At 28.0% G+C, this 19,868-nt stretch overlaps 2 protein-coding genes across 2 annotated transcripts; one reads left to right on the forward strand and one right to left on the reverse strand.

Annotated features, from left to right (window-relative positions):
- Window positions 1-623: 623 nt before the first annotated feature.
- On the reverse strand, window positions 624-12,221 carry LOC107937952 (potassium channel KAT3). The gene is made up of 13 exons (XM_016870969.2): window positions 11,841-12,221; window positions 8,733-8,948; window positions 5,987-6,148; window positions 5,745-5,802; window positions 4,903-5,220; window positions 4,121-4,360; window positions 3,560-3,658; window positions 3,448-3,480; window positions 2,535-2,720; window positions 2,111-2,188; window positions 1,971-2,037; window positions 1,340-1,486; window positions 624-1,001 (listed from the first exon to the last, which is right to left on the reverse strand). The coding sequence occupies exons 1-13, from the start codon at window positions 12,029-12,031 to the stop codon at window positions 898-900; spliced, it is 1,899 nt and encodes a 632-aa protein (XP_016726458.2). The 5' UTR covers window positions 12,032-12,221; the 3' UTR covers window positions 624-897.
- Window positions 12,222-17,076: 4,855 nt separating this feature from the next.
- LOC107937948 (two-on-two hemoglobin-3) lies at window positions 17,077-19,589 on the forward strand. The gene is made up of 4 exons (XM_016870966.2): window positions 17,077-17,511; window positions 17,597-17,730; window positions 19,078-19,222; window positions 19,351-19,589. Exons 1-4 carry the CDS (start codon window positions 17,375-17,377, stop codon window positions 19,445-19,447), a joined length of 513 nt encoding a protein of 170 aa, XP_016726455.1. The 5' UTR covers window positions 17,077-17,374; the 3' UTR covers window positions 19,448-19,589.
- The last annotated feature ends 279 nt before the right edge of the window (window positions 19,590-19,868 follow it).

The following is a 19,868-nucleotide window of genomic DNA, read 5'->3' on the forward strand; positions in this document are numbered from 1 at the left end:
TTTAAGTTAAATTTATTGTGTATTTTTCCTTTTTAGATTTTATATAAAAATATAAATAAAATAATAATTGTTATTTTAAAATTTAATTGGTTTTTATTAATTTTATGGATCATTTAAACATAAATACATAATGCAACGTATAACTTGATAAATATATATTAATTTAATGCATGAAACTTTAATTATAATTCATATGAATACATGAAACACTGATTTTGATAGGATTAATTGAGCCTGGTCTGTAATTGCTGTTACTAGCATTTTCTGTTGAAAATGGTAGCAAACATTTGCTTTATTGGATGAAACGGAAATCTTAATTGTAAAAAAAAAAAAAAAGATTTTGATTCAATTATACACATTTAAAGAAATGAGTACAAATATTTTTTTTATATTTGATTAATATAATTATTTATGTATACAATAAATCTACATAAAATGGTGCTAATTCAATAATATTGTTAATGATTTATGAAAATTGAATTAAGTCAAAATTTGATATATAAAAATATACGAAATCAAAATTATGGATCAAAATTCATGGTTTTATATAAATATATAGTTAATTTCTTGAGATCATCCTCGTAAAATTGATTGAAACTCTAGGGGAATAGTGGAAGATAAGGTTGGAGGAAGAGAAGGAACAGTTTCAGTAAGCTGCATAGACTGTTTTGGACATGCTTAATGACACGGATACTGAAAATTTTAAGCTCTATATAGTTTCCATGACCACCTTCCCGTTATTTTCATGGATAACCTAATAACTGAAGATGGATTAATATTGGGAAATAAATACACCCCTATACTACCATTAACATTGACGCATAACTTATTACACATTTAGCATCATCTCTTAAACAGATCAATGTATGGATACCAAACCAAAAGTTACTTTAATCTTTAAACAACGAATAAGTGATCATTCTCTCTCAGAACATTCAGTTCTTCAACTTTTGAGCCATCAGCCATAAGAATAGTGCTCCCTCTCTTTCCAAATTTCTTCTCTGCATTAACCAAATATAACCAAATTCAGTATCCTGCATTACTAAGTTTGTTAACTTTTCAATCATGTGAATCAATGAAATTAGCTTTCTAAACTTTTTTATACTATATGTTAAGTGTTTTTAGCCTATGGTGTGAAGTGATATGGAAGTCTTTTCTATTGGTTTAGTAGGTTTAGCTAGTTAGCTTCATGTTTGAGGCCTCAAGATCAAATCTTTCAGCATGTAGTCACGTGATTGATCACCTTCTCTAAGGAATGAGTTTTAATTAGGTTAGCATGTCAACTAGAAGTTCAGTAAAAAAATGTTCGCTTTTTAAGAAGCTTGTCATACTATAATACCTGCTAGATTGAAGAGGTCTTGAAGTGAGTCAGGCAAATACACGAGCTTTCCCAATCTGTCACTAGACGTTCCTTGGCTTGGATGATGCCCATGAATTATCACCCGGATTGTGCTTTCACCAGGAAGACTGGAAGTGCCTGTTCTTCCTGCAAAACAGTGGAATCAGTAAGTTACAAATATCTACATATTATGATTTATGAAAAGAACATATATCTGGATTTATCTGACGAATTGTTCGGTATAGGTATAGCCTGTCGTGCAATCGATGAGCTTGAACTTTTAGATTGACTAGATAGAGAAAACTATTGACATCATTTTAAGATCATTTCTAACATTCAAGGTATATGATAGACTCAATATCTTCCTCTCAAAATTTCAGATTGGTTCATATGCTCAAATACGCTAGTCAAGAGTCAATAATACTAGGGAAAACAAGTGAATGTGCCGACAGCTTATTATATGATAATAGCCAGTTGCAGCGACCATAGGTTCTATTAATTATCAGTTTAAAGTATGGTTCTTTGGATGTGCATCCACTTATTGTGTGGGCTTATCATATGATCTAGATGGTATATGCTTGAAACTTCTTACTTCTATTATACATCCTTAATGATGGTGCTCTTTATTTACCTTCTGGATTTGCATCTTGGGAATCCAATGTTTCTCTGTTTTGTTGCTCCTCATTTTGTTCCGTAGGCTGCAAAGGAACAGAATAAAATCTCTTCTTCTTACATTTCTCTAATAGGTTCAACTTTAGGATGAAAATATACCTTTTGAGTCTGGTCTGCCAGCAATTCTGTTAGGAAAGGAATCTCCTGTAGGACATCTTCTTTTAAACCTTGCAAGTACTGTGAATAGAGGATTCAGAGTAAAGAACTGCTCTTGAATTTATGGACAAGACTATGTATGAATTTTTGGACAAGACTATGTATCGTGCTTTGAATTGTTGTGAGGTTTCATTGCTTACTTTTACCCCCAAACTAATCATGGAACCATTTATTCAAATTTAAATATCTCTTAACTAAAACGTTTTCTTTAACAGCTTTAGGCCATATGTGGATGATTTCCTCTAAAATTTTGCTTTCACTTATAGGTCACATCTTGAATCCCTTTTGCTTTTGTAATTTTTTCCCCCTGATACTGTAAATCTGACTATAAACTGCCTATATATGGAGAGAGATGAAGTTTACAAACCTTCATGAAGTTAGCAATAATAATCTTTCCATCTTCACTCTGTGGTTGAATCATTTGTTTGAAATGGTGATGACTTATCCGAACAACCTGGGAGAGCCTCTTCGTTCTCACTGTAAAAGGTTGGGGAATATTGAAAATTACCCCAATTTCTCCTGCCATATCTGCAGCTCCTAGTTTTGACAAAAACTTGAAAAAAAAGAAAGGCAGGAACTTAGTTCAGACAAGATATGGAAAGCAAGAAAGATGCTTTACTTTAACATCACATGTATGACCTGTTATGTCTTTTTCACTCTTATAGTCTCAAGAAAGTAATTTCTTATTATCAAAATGCATTTGGGTCTCTTGACCAACCATCATAATGTTTCTTCGTGATCATATGTTGTCTTTCTGGTCTATGGTATATGCAGCAATTCATCATGTGCATTTTTTAGGCTATTAGTAAAAGATGTCGATAATGGACTTGCTTCGTTTCTAGTTTCAGGTTGATAATAAAACAAAGCATCCTTCACTTTGTTCATCTTTCAACAATATCTCTGTTATCGTACTTTGATAGAGCCTACACCACTCCCGCCTCCAGGAACATTAGGAAGACCGAAAGCAAAAGGAAAATCTGTAATTGTAGTTCCCTTCACATTTTTTCTAAGTCAATAGGAATATTATTTGTTTTTCTGACTCTCCTTTTTTCTGGAAGTATTCATGTTCTACATCTTAAACAAGATACAGGAATATAACCATTAACCCTCCAATGACCTTCCAAATGCTTGGAAAAACTTCAAAAAGAATTGAACATACTCGCATTAGTTACATTCTTTTATTTAACATTTACACCCAAGTATGAGTAATATAGAGAAAATTATGCTCCAAGTCTATAAATGCAATCCTTTTGAAATTATACACTTAGCAAAAGACATACCTGTTCCGTTCCGTTCTTGTATGTCAGCAAATCCTGCAGTTTCAGAAAGTTTAGGTTTTGCATCTCAGGTTAAATAGTAGGCATAAACATTCGGAAAATAATGATAACATACCACTGCTCCTGAGACTAGAATGTAGAAATCTGTAGGTATTTCATTTTGTAATATAATTTCAACCTTTGGAGGAAAGTATTCTGCTTTCATGTCAGACACCTGAAAGAAGAAAATGCCATGAAAACTAGCTGTTTGGTATCATCATAGTTTTTCGATAGTAAGGTGGAAAACTTTCGATTACCATTTCGTGACTGACATCCACTGTTAATATTGGAATGTAATTTTATCATGGTGAAAGATATTTTCTAGGTCGATGAGGCATTGGCCTCTATAATATTGCTAACCCGATGTGTGTTGGACAAAATAACTAGAACCAGAGTTTTGATCTGACTCAACTTTATAGGGCAGTTTTTTTTTCTTTTTTGAAATAAATTAAGGTTGGGGATGAGTGAGTTTTTTTCATTAAAGTTTGCTGAGTTGGATTGAAGATGGATAAAATGAATTTGTCCCGCTTCACCCTAAGATAAAATGGAAGGCTCTATTTTATAAAAAAAAAAATGGAAGGCTCTAAATTTGGATCCTCTGCGTGACAACATATAAAAGAAATGGAAATATTGGTACCAGTTGAGAAACAAGGTCTTCAGAGACTCCATTGAATAGGTAGCTTTTCTCGACAGTTCTACGGAAAAGGTGTTGGGCAATGCTGGATCTTATAGCCTTAGGCAGGTCCTGTAGCACTTCTTCTTGTTGTAACTCTGCTGTCTTGAACTTGAGCTGCATGTGTGCCATCATTTGTTCTCTCAACCCTTCTGGGAGTCTATTTTTGCTTGCATAACGCAATAACTCATTCAGAGCATCTCTCTGTCAAAACATGATCTTACTTTATTCCCTCATTTATGATACGTTTGCATAAAAATGACAGCAGTATTGTTATGGTTATCGAGTCTGTCATGCATAAAGCTAATAGATTCCCACATAAAATCATCATTAACCTCTTATTTATTTTTTATTTGTATTTCTGGATTATTATATGATGCTAAATTTATATAGAAAAAGAACCCACATCTCTTATAGTCCCCTATGAAATGAAGCATGAAAGCAAGCCATTATGAGCTCCGAGGACTAAGATGGAAACTTCAAGTTCATATCGGTGATGAGTTGTGAGCCGGAATGAACTTACTTTTTTTCTGTTAATCTATTACTATATAGATGAGACTCTTCATTTTCCTTAAAATATTTATTTCTTAACACTCGTGCCCGACACACGAATATGGAATTATGACTTCTAAGAATCTTCCAAATACATGAAAAACCTTAGAAGAATCTGACCATGCCCAATTAATATAGTCTAATTTTATGTTAATGTTGTCTGTAAATGGAGGGAAAGCGGAAGAGGGAAATACCATGGCAAAGGTTCTGACAGCAGCATGAACGACCAGGTTAGTCATGTTACCGATTGTGTAGGCTGTAAGACCAATGTTGAATAGCATATAAATCATGTTAAATATCTTTTCTCCTGTGTTCACTGCATGCAAATCTCCATAACCGACTGTGGTGAGAGTGACAATTGACCAGTAAATGGAATAAGTGTAGCATAACCACACACTTCTATGCTTAAAATCTTCAATTGCAGATCCAATCCATGTATTAGCTGGTGTTTTGTGGTGTCTAGCTAGCCAGTAATAGAAGCAACCAGCTGAGTGCACCGCAAATACTATGACCTGCCATTTTTAGCAGATTGAAATTTAGTTGTAAAATTTATGGTTAGATGGGGTTAAAGTAATTAGGCAGTTTTTGTGCCATGTCAAAAATTATAATTTAGTTAAATATACTATAGAATGAACTAATTCAATCTTTATACCTCTGTTATTGGTGCAAACAAGTAAAATTGATAATAAAATATTAAATGTTGACAAATTTTTATTATATAACATTGGGTGAAGGAGAAAGATCCTTGTCATCGAATGTCAAATCAAAAATTTAATCACTACTCTAATTAAATTTTAGTGATATATATCAAAAATTTAACAAAATAAATATTAATTTTATCTCGATTTATATTTAGATCTTAAAAGTTCAATGGTTCATTTGCACCAATATTAAGCATATAAAGATTAAATTACTTGGTTCTCTAGTATGGAATTAAATTATAAATCTAACTATAATATAAAGATTACCTGTATACTTTAACCGGTTTGATGAACACTGGAGAATTAAAAGAAAAAGAAAGGAAAATAATACTCACACCGAGTAGTTTAAGAAGTCTTGTCCAAAAGTAGCTAAACCTTGTGTCCTTTTCTAACCTAATTGAAAATATTATTCGAATTTAAGTGAGTCTTGGGTAGAAAATCTATTTAAGAAGTGTATATTTAAAAAACATATGTATTTGAAAGATAATATTTATATACAGAGTATATATATAAATTATATAGACAGTGTAGTTTAGAATAATACATGTTGTAATTGTTGAGTTGGACATGATTGTACCTTTTGAAGAATTCACTAACACGCCAAAGACGCCATAGACGAAGCAAGTTGAGGAAGCTAAAAATTTCACCATCGTGCCAAGCACCGGTAAAAATTCTAAATATAAACTGATATGGTAGAGTTGATGTTATATCCATAAAGAACCACACTCTTGTCACATATCTGAAGAATAGAATCACAAAATTTTATTTAAATGTTACAACATCAATCTATGCATATATATATAAATCTTTTTTTTAACAACATACGTATATGTATCTTTTAAAGGGATGAGAGATTAAATAATTTATATATTGTACTACACAAGTGACATTAGTTTGTGCAGATTATATATATTTGAAAGAATTTACAATATATTTAATTTATTGTGTTAGAATAGAGTTATAAAAGAATAAAATAAGTATAAAAATAGTTGGGTTGAGTTAGATGGGATAGACATGTAACTGATACTGCATTGTTTAGCTTATTGTATTGTTGCTAAGGAATATACGAGGGATAAATATAAAGTGATAGGTTTACCCTTAAATTAAATAATATAATTTATTTATATTATAGATTATTTTGAAAAAAAAAAAGAAGAAGAAGAAGAACAAGAAAGGGCATCCAAATGCCCTTATGTCAAATGAATTCATCAGGCATCAATCAACCATTTTTTTTTTGGTACATTTTTCAATTGATGGATAAATTTTTAAGGTGCTTTTATTTTAGTCATTTAAAATGAAATTATTGTAATTTTATTATCTAATATTTTCATTTTAATCACTCAAACCTTAAATATCTAACAGTAGTTAACTATACACACCACATCATATTTACACTTTTATTTTAGTCGCCCAAAAAATTATCATTTTTTAAGTATTAACCGGGATAAAAAAAGTTAAGAATTAAAGTGAAAAAGTGGTATAAACCAAAATAATACATTAAAAATTGTTAAATTGTACTTGATTAACCCATTGTCGAAAATTCTAAAATTTTTTAATATTAAAATTTTAAATTTTAAAACATCAAAATCAATTAAATAAATGGTAAACTACATTGTTAGCCACTAAATTATGGGTAAGTTTTCGTTTTGGTCACATAACTAAAAAATTACAGTTTGGTCACTAAACTATTCGAAAGTTTTCATTTAAGTCACTGAGTAGTTAAAATCAATATTATATATTGCTTTCTTTGTTTGCACTGTCTACACCAATCAAAAGCTCTCTTTCCCCTTTTCTTCTACAGTTCATTTTACGGTATGTTTTACTCGTTGATGGACACTGATCCACCATACTAATAATCGAATCGTCGCTTGGAACTCACTACCGGAACTTAAAAAAAAACTTAACAGTTTAGCGACTTAAATAAAAACTTTTGAATAGTTCAGTAATCAAATTATAACTTTTTTTATTAAGTGATCAAAACGAAAACTTACACATAGTTTAGTGACTAATGGTGTAGTTTACCCTTAAATAAATTGTCGAAAAATTTTTTATCCCTTAATAATATCAATTGATCTGTTACCGTAATATTGAAATTAATTAATTTAATCACTTTCTAAATTTTAAGTCTTTATTTTATATTTCCATATTATTTGAAATCAATTCAATTAATACATATTTAATAATTATCTATAAAGTTTAAATTTATTTTTAATTATATAATCCTGATCTTCCATACTAAGCTAAAAGTAAAGAAAAAATTATTGCAATTAATTAATTAATTGTTTGTTCTTCGTTTGGATAAAGAAGTAATAAAAAAAACTACAGGTTTTGTCATGGAAGATAAAATTATTTAATTAAGTGCAAGAACTTTTCTTTTTCTTTTTAGCTTAGCACGAAAGATTTAATATAGTATAATTCCAACAAAATTTGGTTTCGTAAACAATTATTAGAGGGGTTATTTGAGTTGATTTCGGGTAATCTGGAAACATAAAATAAAAATTTTAAATTTTATAAGGAGAATAAATTAATTATTTATTTAACTAATTTTAATATCATAGTAACAAATTGGGTGACACTCTCAAAGGGTGATTTTTTTCAATAATTTATTTAATTGATTTTGATGTTTTGAAATTTAAAATTTCAATATTAAAAAAAAAGAATTTTCGGTGAAAGGATAAACAAGTACAATTTGACAAATTTTTAATGCACTATTTTAGTTTCTACCTATTTTACTTTAACACATATTTTTTTTTACCCTGATTAATACTTAAAAAATGATACTTTTGGGTGACCAAAATGAAAGTAACCTAGAAGTTAGGTGGCCAAAATAAAAATCTAAACATGATATGGCATGTTCAATCGACCATCGTTAAAGATTTAACGCTTGGGTGACTAAAATGAAAGCGTTTTAAAAGTTGACTAATGATTGCAATGATTTCATTTTGGATGGTCCAAATGAAAACAACCTAAAAGTTGAGTGACCAACTAGACAATTTACCTTTTTCTAATGAAATACTTCATTGATGATTTTGATTTTAAGGGTTTATATATTGGGGAAATATTTGGTATAGTGATAGTAATTTTTTTTAGTTTCACAAGTAACCTTAAAAAGTGACATGAGCCTCTTATATTTAAATGTTTATTTTTTTAATATTTTATTACATTCTTATAACCTTTTAACCTTACTTATTTTACCGACAATATATTAAATAATTTCTCTTTTTTATTATTTTTACCTTAGTAATTCTAAGAAATAAATGCGTAAAATCGAAATTGAATTGAAAGGAAAGGAAATAAGATATGATAGTGAATAAAAGAATTACCGCAAAGCAATTTTTTTGTGATCATCAACGAGGAGATAGGTTGATTTATCCAAGTAAGCGACGAAGAAGGTGAGGACAATATCGATGGCAAAGAACACATCCACCACCAAATCCACAATCAGTAGCGGTCCTCTTGCAGTTTTGTTGAAAGCTAACTCGAACACCGATGCCCATGCCGAGTATAATACCAACACTACCAAAAACGTTTGCCACCATCTGCACCATAGTACATTTCTTTTTTCTTAACTACTTCATCTCACATAACATAAAATTAAATCAAAAATTTGTATTTGAATTTAAATCAAAATACTTTTTATTAATTAAATTGAATTCGCTTCAAATAAGTCATTTGATCGATAAATAAGTGTAGCTCATCGTAAAAGTATTATGAATGTCCTTTTAGTAAGGGTTAGATTGCATTTTGCCTCATTTACTCAAAAAATAAAAAAAAAGTTCAAACACATTAAATCTAAGAGCAAATTGGTTTTTGTGCTAAAAAATTCACTAAATTGTACTATTAAAAACTGGTCCATGTACGTCAACATGAGGTAGATGTGGCACACCATGTGTCATTGTTTGATTTTTTATTAGTCACATCAGTTTTTAACAATAAAAATGATGAATTTTTTAATAGAAATAACCAGAATACTCTTTTATCTAATGTATAAAATTAATTTACCCATGTTTTGAATAAAAAAATAAAAATACAATCTAACTTTTAGTACAAAAACCTCTATAATATTTTTTTCATAACTGAATCCGATTTAGAACGATTTTATGAGCCTGAATGAGGAATTAACAGCAAGGCAGGCAGCATGTGCAGGGAGTCCCAACTATTAAAGAAATTAAAACTCCTCTAAAGAAATTATTTTATAGATCTTTCGTACCACATTATTCATTATCTCTTTTAATTAAAATAAGACATAGTATCTTCTTTTTTCACATCATAAATATATTTAAACTAAACTTTCAAATTAAAGATGATATATCTTATTTTAATTGAGAGACTATAAATAATATGATAGAAAGGATGTATAAAATATTTTTTCTAAAATTGAAAAATCCATAAATCATTTAAAAAGACTACATACACTGTAAATGCAAAAACTCAAAACCCTCACTTGTAAATTCCCTGCCATATTTAACCGAATTGATTAATCTTAGAGGCTGGTGCATGTGAACATATTTTAATAGCCTAGATTCTAGTGCCTAATTACAACATCCACAGTTTCGCAGTCTTAAATAGTTTTTTATTGGTACAAACGAGGACTTCTAATGATGTTGATATTCAAACTTAAGTTTGAGTTCTTAGGGTTTTGGTTTTCATCTTTGATTCACTCTTTACATAAATTATGTATGAGTTTTTGTATAGATTTATTTTAATTTAAATTTTATTACACGTGAGTTTTATGTAAAGTTATTATTTAGATTATATTATGTTGGATTTGTATTTTATTACAATTAATTCTATATATAATGATTTAGATGTTATTGTTTTTTTATTAATATGATGATACTTGTGTTTTACTTATGGAGCTTTTTAACACCATTCAATGGACCAAGTAATTTTCATATATATACTAATCGAAATTTGATCCTAACCCTCTATTTTGATGGAATTTGAGGTTTAATTATTATATTTTAAAAGTTGAAAAATAAATATTCTTATGTTTTGGATTAACAAATCTTAATTCAATTATTAATATTATTTTTACTTCAACTCAAAGTTTATTAACTTAAGAAAAAAATATATTCATTTTTCATTAACCATATCTTACATTATATGTTAAGTTGATAAATTTTGAATAACACTGTTAATCATTTAAGCAATTTAATTATTAATATATTTTAATAATAAAGATTAAAAATGATAACCACTCATAATATATTTTAGTCTATATATATAAAAAATTATTTCACTCCCTACTAGTGGGAGTTTAAAAACTCCATATGGTTGATAAGGTAACATGTGGGTGTACAGTGTCATTACAATTACATAAAAGGACATGTCATATTTATTTATTATTCGTGGAATTAAAATATTTTGTCCATAATTTATTAAATACTAAATTTTATGTCTATACTTATATTAATATTCTGCTAATATCACGAGAACACCAATTCAACTGGGATATTATTAAAAATGTCTTTTTATATAGAAAATAACAAATATTAATGCGTACATTAATACAATAAAATAGTATTATGGTAAAACTTGAACTTAGGTATATGTAAGGGAAAAACTAGAACATAGTTTAAGGGGCAAATTTGAATCATGAATTTTTAGGGTCAAGAGTCTTATAATAAGTTTTGATCATATTTATTTTTTTAGACAATACTTAAAATTACCTGTAATTCATCCCAACATTTAAATAAGAAAATAATTCATTTCAACACACTTAAATCTACATACTTTTGCATCAACGACAACGCTCATTCCAATAAAACTAAAACTCAATCGAAGCATAATAAATTTCTAACTTTACAATTTCAAGTAAAATATCATTTTATTCTTATATGAATTTATAATTAAATCTATTTGTTGCAAAATTTTTGTTGAGTGAGTCACAAATTTAATATTTTAAATAAATAAAATTCTCTAATCATTAAAAAAATACAAATGGCAGCGTGTGCAAGCACGCCGTCTACACACTGTATATCATATCTAATTTTGAAGCCACGCTGAGTATATCATATCTATACGCTTTGTTTTCCTTTTTTTGAAAGTAAGTTTACGTTTTCTTCAACATAACTTTGTGATGTTTTCGGGTAGTTTTGGCACCGGTTTTTAAATTTTCAAGATAGAAATTTCCAGATTGCAAAGAACTAACAGGTTTCCTAGATCTAAATCCATCATTCAAATATGTTTTTTGACTCATCATAATCCTGCAAATTAATTTCAATCAAAACTATTTTAATTTCACCATTTACGCAAGAAACGGTCGAGGTAATCAAGAAATGCAAAAAACAAAAAACGAAGCCATGAAACCTTGGAGAATAACAAGAAACACGAAATTTTCAAAAAAAGGTTTTATTTTACGGTATTGTTAATTATCGAAACAGAAACAATATATATGAGAATAAATTAAGAAGAAATTTATGACTTACCGGTATCTCTGATCATAAGGAACAATAACATATTTTTTGAGGTGCGAGTAGCCGTCATCGACGACAGTTCCGAACGCCGGCAAGATACTACTCGAAACGGTGGCCAAATTCCTTATTTCACCGCTCGATCGTCGCCGAAAAAGTAACGGTAACGGAGATGATCCTATATCCGCCATTGCTGTACGCGACATCTTAGGAGTCTGGAGAGATCGAAACAAGGCATCGGTAGCTGCTCGTTGATTTGTTTTATTAAGAGATAAGTTTTGGAGTTTAAATAATTAAGATCTGAGGAGAGGAAGAAAATGACTTGGACGAAGTTCATTAGAATATTATGGAAAGGTGGCAATCAGCTTTCTGACTTTGAGATTCACATTTTATTGCTTTCCATAAATTAATGTCATTCTTGTTATTTATAAAGCGGAAAATATTCCGCATATCACCGGAGTTTTTAAGACTCCACAAGTAAGAGTTAATAAGTATCCTATAAGATAAAGTAAAATATTAGAATGTCAATTTTTTAAAATTATTTGTGAAATAAAAAAAATATATGTTGCTAGTATATCAAATACTCACATTCTAATAAATTAGTTTGTTTTACATCGTTCTTAAATTGGTTAAAATAAGTTGACAATATTTGTACTTAAACAAAATTTGACAACCTGACATATTAATTAGATTACCCTCGAATAACTTTGTATATATGATTTACAAAAAATAAATATGTTGACGCATCTTCATAAAAATTACAAATAACAATAAGTCAATAATAACTGGATAAGAATTTTTAAATTAAAAAGTAAAAGTATTAAAATTTTAATTTTTTAAATATAAATACTAAATTTCAAATTTTGAATAAATATATAGACTAATAACATATTTTAACCTCTTAAATTTCAGAAGCATATGATAAAAAAATAACAAATTAAAATTTGAAAATAAGATATAACATTATTTAAATCTTATTAATAAAATTAAATATTTTACTAATTATAATTTATAAAATATTAATTTATTTAAAAAATATCCAAAAAGATTTAAGCTCTCGGAGTTAGAAATCCTATAATTTCAAATTAATTGTTGACCCTATTGTTTTGTAGAATTTTGCAGTTTCCTTCTCAACTTGTTGTAAAAAAAAAATCAAACAATTCCATTATTGACACGTACCCCTCTCTACGGATTAGGGTCGGTGACTTCTTTCCATTATTTTAAAATTTAAATATTCATTTATTAATATTATATAATAATAATTGTTAAATATTATATAATCAGATTTAAATCATAAATACTTTTTATTAAGAAATGATGCTTTAATGTTATTTGAATTCATAAAATACTTTATCCAATAAGGTGGATAGTCAACTATTCGATTTGTTTAATATTAAAAGTTTTGTTAACTTAGTTGACTTAATTGGTATTAATATTGTCGTCAATATAGGAGGACGTGAGTTCGAATGCGCCGAAGCGTATTTTTCTTCTATTTAAAAGTTGAAGAGAGAAGATTTTGTTAAAATGTTAAAATATTGTATATATAATTTTTAATATATATTAGATAAGATATTAATGTGGGTAAATAATTTTAAAGATTATATTTAAAATAATTGTTAATAAAAAATGTTATATTAATTAAACACAATAATTGGTAATTGGTAATTGGTAATTTTGAAAATTGTCAAAACTATTATACTAGTCAAAGACAAATTATTAACAATTGAGACTACTTAAGACCTTTTGGATGAGTGTTTATTTTTAGTGCAGTACGTTTAATTTTTTTTCTTACACCATAATATTGTTATAGTATCTAATTTCACTGTCATCACTATTTTTACTCTAATCGTAGATAAATACAGCATTCATCTAAAGTATCCTTAGTTAATGGTGAAATTAAAATGAAAAAGAATAAAGAAACGATCGTTGAAAAATTAACGATAAGTTAAATAATAATTTCGAAAATATTATACTATATATCATGTAGATTTCGCATGCAACAAACGTCAGAAGGAAGGGGTAGCCGGTTCTTACAGTCCACGGTCTGGTTAATCTTGGCTACACGTCCATACTTGATTGGATGAAGCGAACATTAGATGTGTTTGCAGCTCTCAAATTTAATAATTATCTAGTTTAGTAATATTTTATTTGAATAGTTTTAATTTATTATATTATATTATTATTCTTAATATATATTATTAATATTGAGTTTAATTATCGAGTCAAACTTAAGTAAAAAAATTGATAATTGAGTTTAAACTTAAAAACAAATGTTTAATCAAGCTTAAATTAAATATCAAACTTTAAATTTTGAATTAAACTCGACTAAGCTCGATTACACCCCTAAATATGAGCTTATTGGTCCTGATCGGAGTCTTAAATCCCTTGATTTTTTTTTCTTACTTTAAAGTTTCACTTTCTACCTTTAAATTTTAGTTAAATTATTGTTTTTCCATCCTAAAATTAATTGAACTGTTATTTTATTATAGTGTTAATGTGGTAGCTTGTTTAGTAATGTGTAATTTATTGCTGTTATAGATAATTTTTTTCTTAAAATATCATTTTTTTGAAATTTTAATAATTTTTATTTCTTTTTTATTTTTTATGAATTACACATGGATTAATATGTGGATTGTCAAGTTCATGCCATGAATTTTTTATTTGTTCAAACAACATTTCGAGGTTTCAATATAAGATTTTATTATAGTGAAATATTTTTTTAATCAATAACTGTGGTTAAAAGATAGAAATAAAGAGATTGTAACCATTTGATCAAGTCAAGTCGGAAATTAGAAAATTGTGTTGATAACTTAAAATTTGCTAAATTGATTACCAATAACATTGCCTTTCTTTTTAAATTAGTTTCTCACGTTCTTTAGTGTTAAAACTGGTTGAATTGATTAAAAGATAAACTCACATTTCTCAATAAAAATCCTATTTGGTGTGATGAACGATGGATTGATTTTTTTTATTTAAAAAATCTCATGAGATACTAATATAATGAGATTTTTAAATAAACGCCACCACTTTTCTATCTAGAAATATCAATTTGATTAAAATTGAAAATCTGAGAGCCAAAATGACAAAAGAAGAAAAGAATGAAAGTAATAAAAAATAATAAACGTTAATTGTTAAATTTGTATTAAAAATGAATAATATTTGGTGAATTGCTAGTGGAGTTTTTTAGAACCCACAAGCAATATTAAAGGGTTGACAAGTGTTCTATAAAAATATAGTAAATAAAATAATAATAGGACTAGCAAGAATGTCAATACCAACTAAGTTTGTTTGTTTCACTGAAAATGGCTTCTGGAAAATGACTTACTTTTCTAAAAAAGTTAATATTTTCTTGTAACGACTCAAAAGTCAGATGCCAAAATATATAATTCTGGTACTCCATTTTCATAAATCGAACCTGTAAATATTTTATTAAATATTTACAAAGTTATATTAGAGGTGAATTAAATTTTGGTTAAGTAATTTCCGTGAATTAGGAATTATTACAGTATAGAGACTAAATTGCATTAGTGTTAAAAGCTGAATTATAATTAAATTATAAGTAAATGTATTATTAAAAAAAAAGATGTAGCGGATGGAAAGAGAAAGTATAACACTCTTCCATTTGCATGCAATTCGAGCAAGAGGAGAAGAATGGGACGAACAGCCATGGCATTTTAAATTTCTAAGCTTAAATTTAGTTAATTTAGTCTATTTTTTTCATAATTTTTATATTTTTAGAATCCCGATACTTAGAGTTAGTTGACCCATGTCCTATTTTTCGGTACTGCTTAAGATTAATAATGTTAAAATTATTGTTTAGTTAAAGTTTTAAGGATTGAATTGATAGATTTTTAAGTAATTATTGATTTTGAGTAATAGGGATTAAATTGTAAAATTTTCAAAATTATGGAGTAAAATTGGAAATGAATAAGTTAAATTGGCTTAGAGTGAAATTGGGATAAAAAAATATTGAGGTTAATTGCGGAAGTTAAGCTAGTCTCGATTTTAGGGACTAAATTGAAGTTCATGCAAATGTAATATAAAAAATTGAAATTTAATGTGAATTGAGTTATATATTATTAATTTATTTTAATTGTTTTATTCTGTAGCTAACATCGCCCCAAAATCCTCAAGTAAGAAGGAGAAAGACAAGGTCAACGTCGAATAATTCGGAATTTATGGTTTGTATTTTTATAATCCGAACTAATTTACATTTTGTTGCATATTGTTTTGTTGTTTATGGTAAGCATCGAGGTGAGATTTCTTGTTCAATTGAACTTAATTGAATCAACTGAAGATTATAAAAACTCATTTGAGAAATATATGTATTTTTTAACTATATGAATTGAATATAAATATATATTAGGATACTATGGTTGTTATTGATTTGAATATATGTATACACATGTTTTCAATGAAACAAAAATAATTTTCTTATATTCTCATTGTCTAAATGAGTTTACTTTATATCTATAAAATTATATTTTACATTATTTTTGCATATATTAAAAATATTTTGTTAACTTCAAATTTATTACAACATCATTTTTTAGTTACATGACTACCAAGTGAGTATTTTTTATTTAAAAATATGACATCAACAAATTTGATAAAAAAATTTAATAATGTCAACAATTGGACTTGATTTTCAAATTTGAAAAGTAGAGGGACTAAATTATTGAAAATAAAAATATAGAGACTAAATTACAAATTTATGAAAAGTACATAAACTTACGACATATTTTTACATTTATACTACAAAACATTTATTATTAACATATTTATAATTGTAATAAATATTTATTATTAAAATATTAATATTGAATATTTTGAAGAATATTATTTAAAATTATTATTTTTAAAATTTGTTATTAAAATAAATTTAAAATATTACATAATTTATTAAAACAATAAATTATATTAATTATTTATTATATAATTAAATATAAACAATTAAATATGTATGTTTAATAATATTAAAAAATATAATATTTTATATTAATATTTTAATAAATTTTAATATTTTTAAAAATAAAAATATTATCAATATAATATATTAAATTTGATTTAAATTAATTTTTATATAAAAATAAATTTAACTATAGAGAAATTCTTTTCTGAAAAAATGATTTATTTTCTATTGACCTATGAGTGATTTTTTATTAATTTTTTGTGAAATAAATACAAAAAAATATATAAAATTATATTTTTTATAAAATATTTTACATGTAAAACGGAGTACAACCGAAAATAATTGGAATCATCATCAATCAAATTAAGGAAAACGAGATATACATTTACAAGATTCGACGCTGTCGACATTATGAGCTAAACTATGCCCTGGCTTCATAAATACAATACCCAAAACCCAGTCATACCCACTGTTTATCGCCCAAATCCCAAACACTGATTCGTAGATTTACTCATTTTTTTCAACACAAGCGTTCCCTCCACGCGACCACCACTAGCTGCCTTTATATATACTCAGCTCAGCTCAATAACAACTCAAAGTAACTCCAATTGCATTTTCAAGTTCCACCTAGAGTGAAATGCAGACACTGCAGGAAAAGGCTTCTCAATGGAGCGGTGTTGATGCTGCCGATGCCTTTGCCATTGACGACACTAATTTGTTCCAGAAATTGGGACTCCAAACTTTCATTAACCTTTCCACCAATTTTTACACTAGGTTTCTTCTATTCGGCTTCTTTTAAATGGGTTTTTTTTTTTGCGATAGATTGTGTTTTTTAATTGGTTTGGTTGGAAATTGTTAGGGTGTATGATGATGAGGAAGAAGAGTGGTTTCGATCAATATTTTCCAATTCCAAGAAAGAAGAGGCCATTCAGAATCAGTATGAATTCTTTGTGCAACGAATGGGAGGGCCCCCTCTTTATTCTCAGAGGAAAGGTTAGCAAATTTTCCATGATTTGATTGCATTTTATATAATTTTTCTCATCCTTTTATTTTGGTGCGTTTATGTTTTAATTGAACTGTTATTTAGATCTTCCCAGTGGATTTGGAGTTTGTTTTATTAACATAAATTCATGAATTTGAAACTAAAAGGAAATGATTTTTGGGTAAATATTGGAATATGAAATTGATTTCAATTATTCAACAGTAGTAAGTTGAGTGTTGAGACCCCTATTGATTTACGCGGATCAGACCCGAGTCAACATAAAGTCAACCATACCCTGGTTTGGCCTTTTCAAGAGATCTTTCTTCAACAAATTGTATGCTTTAACCTATGGTTATATTCAATTTTATTCTAAAATTTTCATATATTTAACCTCCTATGTTGTATGTCCAAATTCAGCACGAATGTGGCACACGAATATTTCAAGAAAAATAAAAAAAGGTAAAAGTAACATAGTGCTTAAGTGACCTACAAATAAACCTCCAGGCAAATTGTAACTTAAAAATCTTTTGGCTGTTACATTATGTTTCCCTTGATTTAGATACATTAGGGTGAACAAAGGGGAAAGCTGACCATCTATTGTTTCTGGGGACTTAGGCATCATTCCCTTAATTTTTACTTTCAACTTTTGTACAATTGTGTGTATTTGATAGTATTAGGAGCTGGGCTTGTTTTCGTACAGTCTTTAATGGCTTTAGACTTATTCTTACTTTGTGTGAGTGATGGAAGATAAAGTGTCCTTATTGAGGCAGCCTTTAGGGTAATAAATCAGAGAGAATATAGCTTCAGGTTACTAGAACCATTTCTTGTTGCTATTTGCCACATGTTAATCATTTGGTAATAAGGCTTCTGCCCACCTATGTTAAGTGTTGTATATCTAAACCCTTGATTGAATTGTTGTCATGAGTCAGTCGAGCACCAATGCAATTGGGAAATTATAAAACATGCCCTTTCAGATTCAAGATATTAAATATTAAAACAAGGGTGGTTTTGTCTTTTCATGTTTTTAATAAAATAATATTATAATGTGATTTGAACTCAAACACATGAATTTTAAGCTCTTAATTAACCATTTCAACGAAAGTGTTACATGATTTTAATATAAATATATTTTTAACATAGATATTTTTCATCCACATAATGGCTGTGCCAGAAATCTAGTAAAGATAAATTATGTGTCTGTAACACACGTATTTTCAGTTTTGTTTTTTAGGATCATACTCCAACATACATATATGAATATATGTTCGACATAAATACTTAAAAGAAAATAAAAAAGTTGTCTAGTCTGTCTCTTAACAAGTTCTTGGAGTGGGGGTTCATTTTGCACTTCTTGGCAGGTCATCCTGCATTAATTGCACGTCATAGACCATTTCCAGTCACACATCAAGCTGCAGAGAGATGGTTATATCATATGGAGAAGGCATTAGAGAGCACCCCAGACATTGATGCTGATTCAAGAGTCAAAATGATGAACTTTTTGAGGTAGCGTTACACATTTCTTCTTCTTCTTCTATTTTTTGTGCTTCCTTTGCCTGTGTGGGACTGTGAGTTATTGTGATCTTATTATTGTTTGGAACTCATGAGACGCTTATAATGTGTTTTTTTCTCAGGCACACTGCATTTTTTCTTGTGGCTGGAGATGAGTTGAAGACTCAAAAGCAACAAATCCCATGCAAACATGGGGCCAGCAAATCAGCTGAATCATAGACTTATTATCAGGAATCCTCCCCCCTAATTACTTTGTTGGAAGAAACCACTCATGTTGCCATTCATTCAACTCATCATTGTAATAGCGTTGCAACTTACACAACCTTTTTATATTAATAAAATCCCAAACTGTTGATGAAAATATTATTGTATATCATATTGATTAAAATATTAGGGCATATACATTTGGGTATGACTATTAGTACGATTTGATAGGAGACTTTTGTATTAAGAGTCGGAATGTATTTTGCTCATTTATTCAAAAAATGGATAGATTAGTCTCTATATATTAGATAAAAGCGTGAACTAGTCTTTCTGTTAAAATTTTTTTATCAATTTTTACTATTAAAATTTAATCTTCGTATATTAGCATGGGATACATATGACATCACAAATGTTACTATCTAGTTATTATCTGGTT

Source organism: Gossypium hirsutum, chromosome D13, assembly GCF_007990345.1.
Source record: "Gossypium hirsutum isolate 1008001.06 chromosome D13, Gossypium_hirsutum_v2.1, whole genome shotgun sequence".
NCBI lineage: Eukaryota > Viridiplantae > Streptophyta > Magnoliopsida > Malvales > Malvaceae > Gossypium > Gossypium hirsutum.

Coding starts and splice junctions, on each gene's coding strand:
- LOC107937952 (XM_016870969.2), bottom strand. CDS start 12,031: ATGTCGCGTACAGCAATGGCGGATATAGGATCATCTCCGTTACCGTTA. Junction 8,949..11,840: donor CCTTATGATCAGAGATACCG/GTAAGTCATAAA, acceptor ACTATGGTGCAG/ATGGTGGCAAACGTTTTTGG. Junction 3,481..3,559: donor TTCTAGTCTCAGGAGCAGTG/GTATGTTATCAT, acceptor CTGAAACTGCAG/GATTTGCTGACATACAAGAA.
- LOC107937948 (XM_016870966.2), top strand. CDS start 17,375: ATGCAGACACTGCAGGAAAAGGCTTCTCAATGGAGCGGTGTTGATGCT. Junction 17,731..19,077: donor TCTTTATTCTCAGAGGAAAG/GTTAGCAAATTT, acceptor ACTTCTTGGCAG/GTCATCCTGCATTAATTGCA. Junction 19,223..19,350: donor AAAATGATGAACTTTTTGAG/GTAGCGTTACAC, acceptor TTTTTTTCTCAG/GCACACTGCATTTTTTCTTG.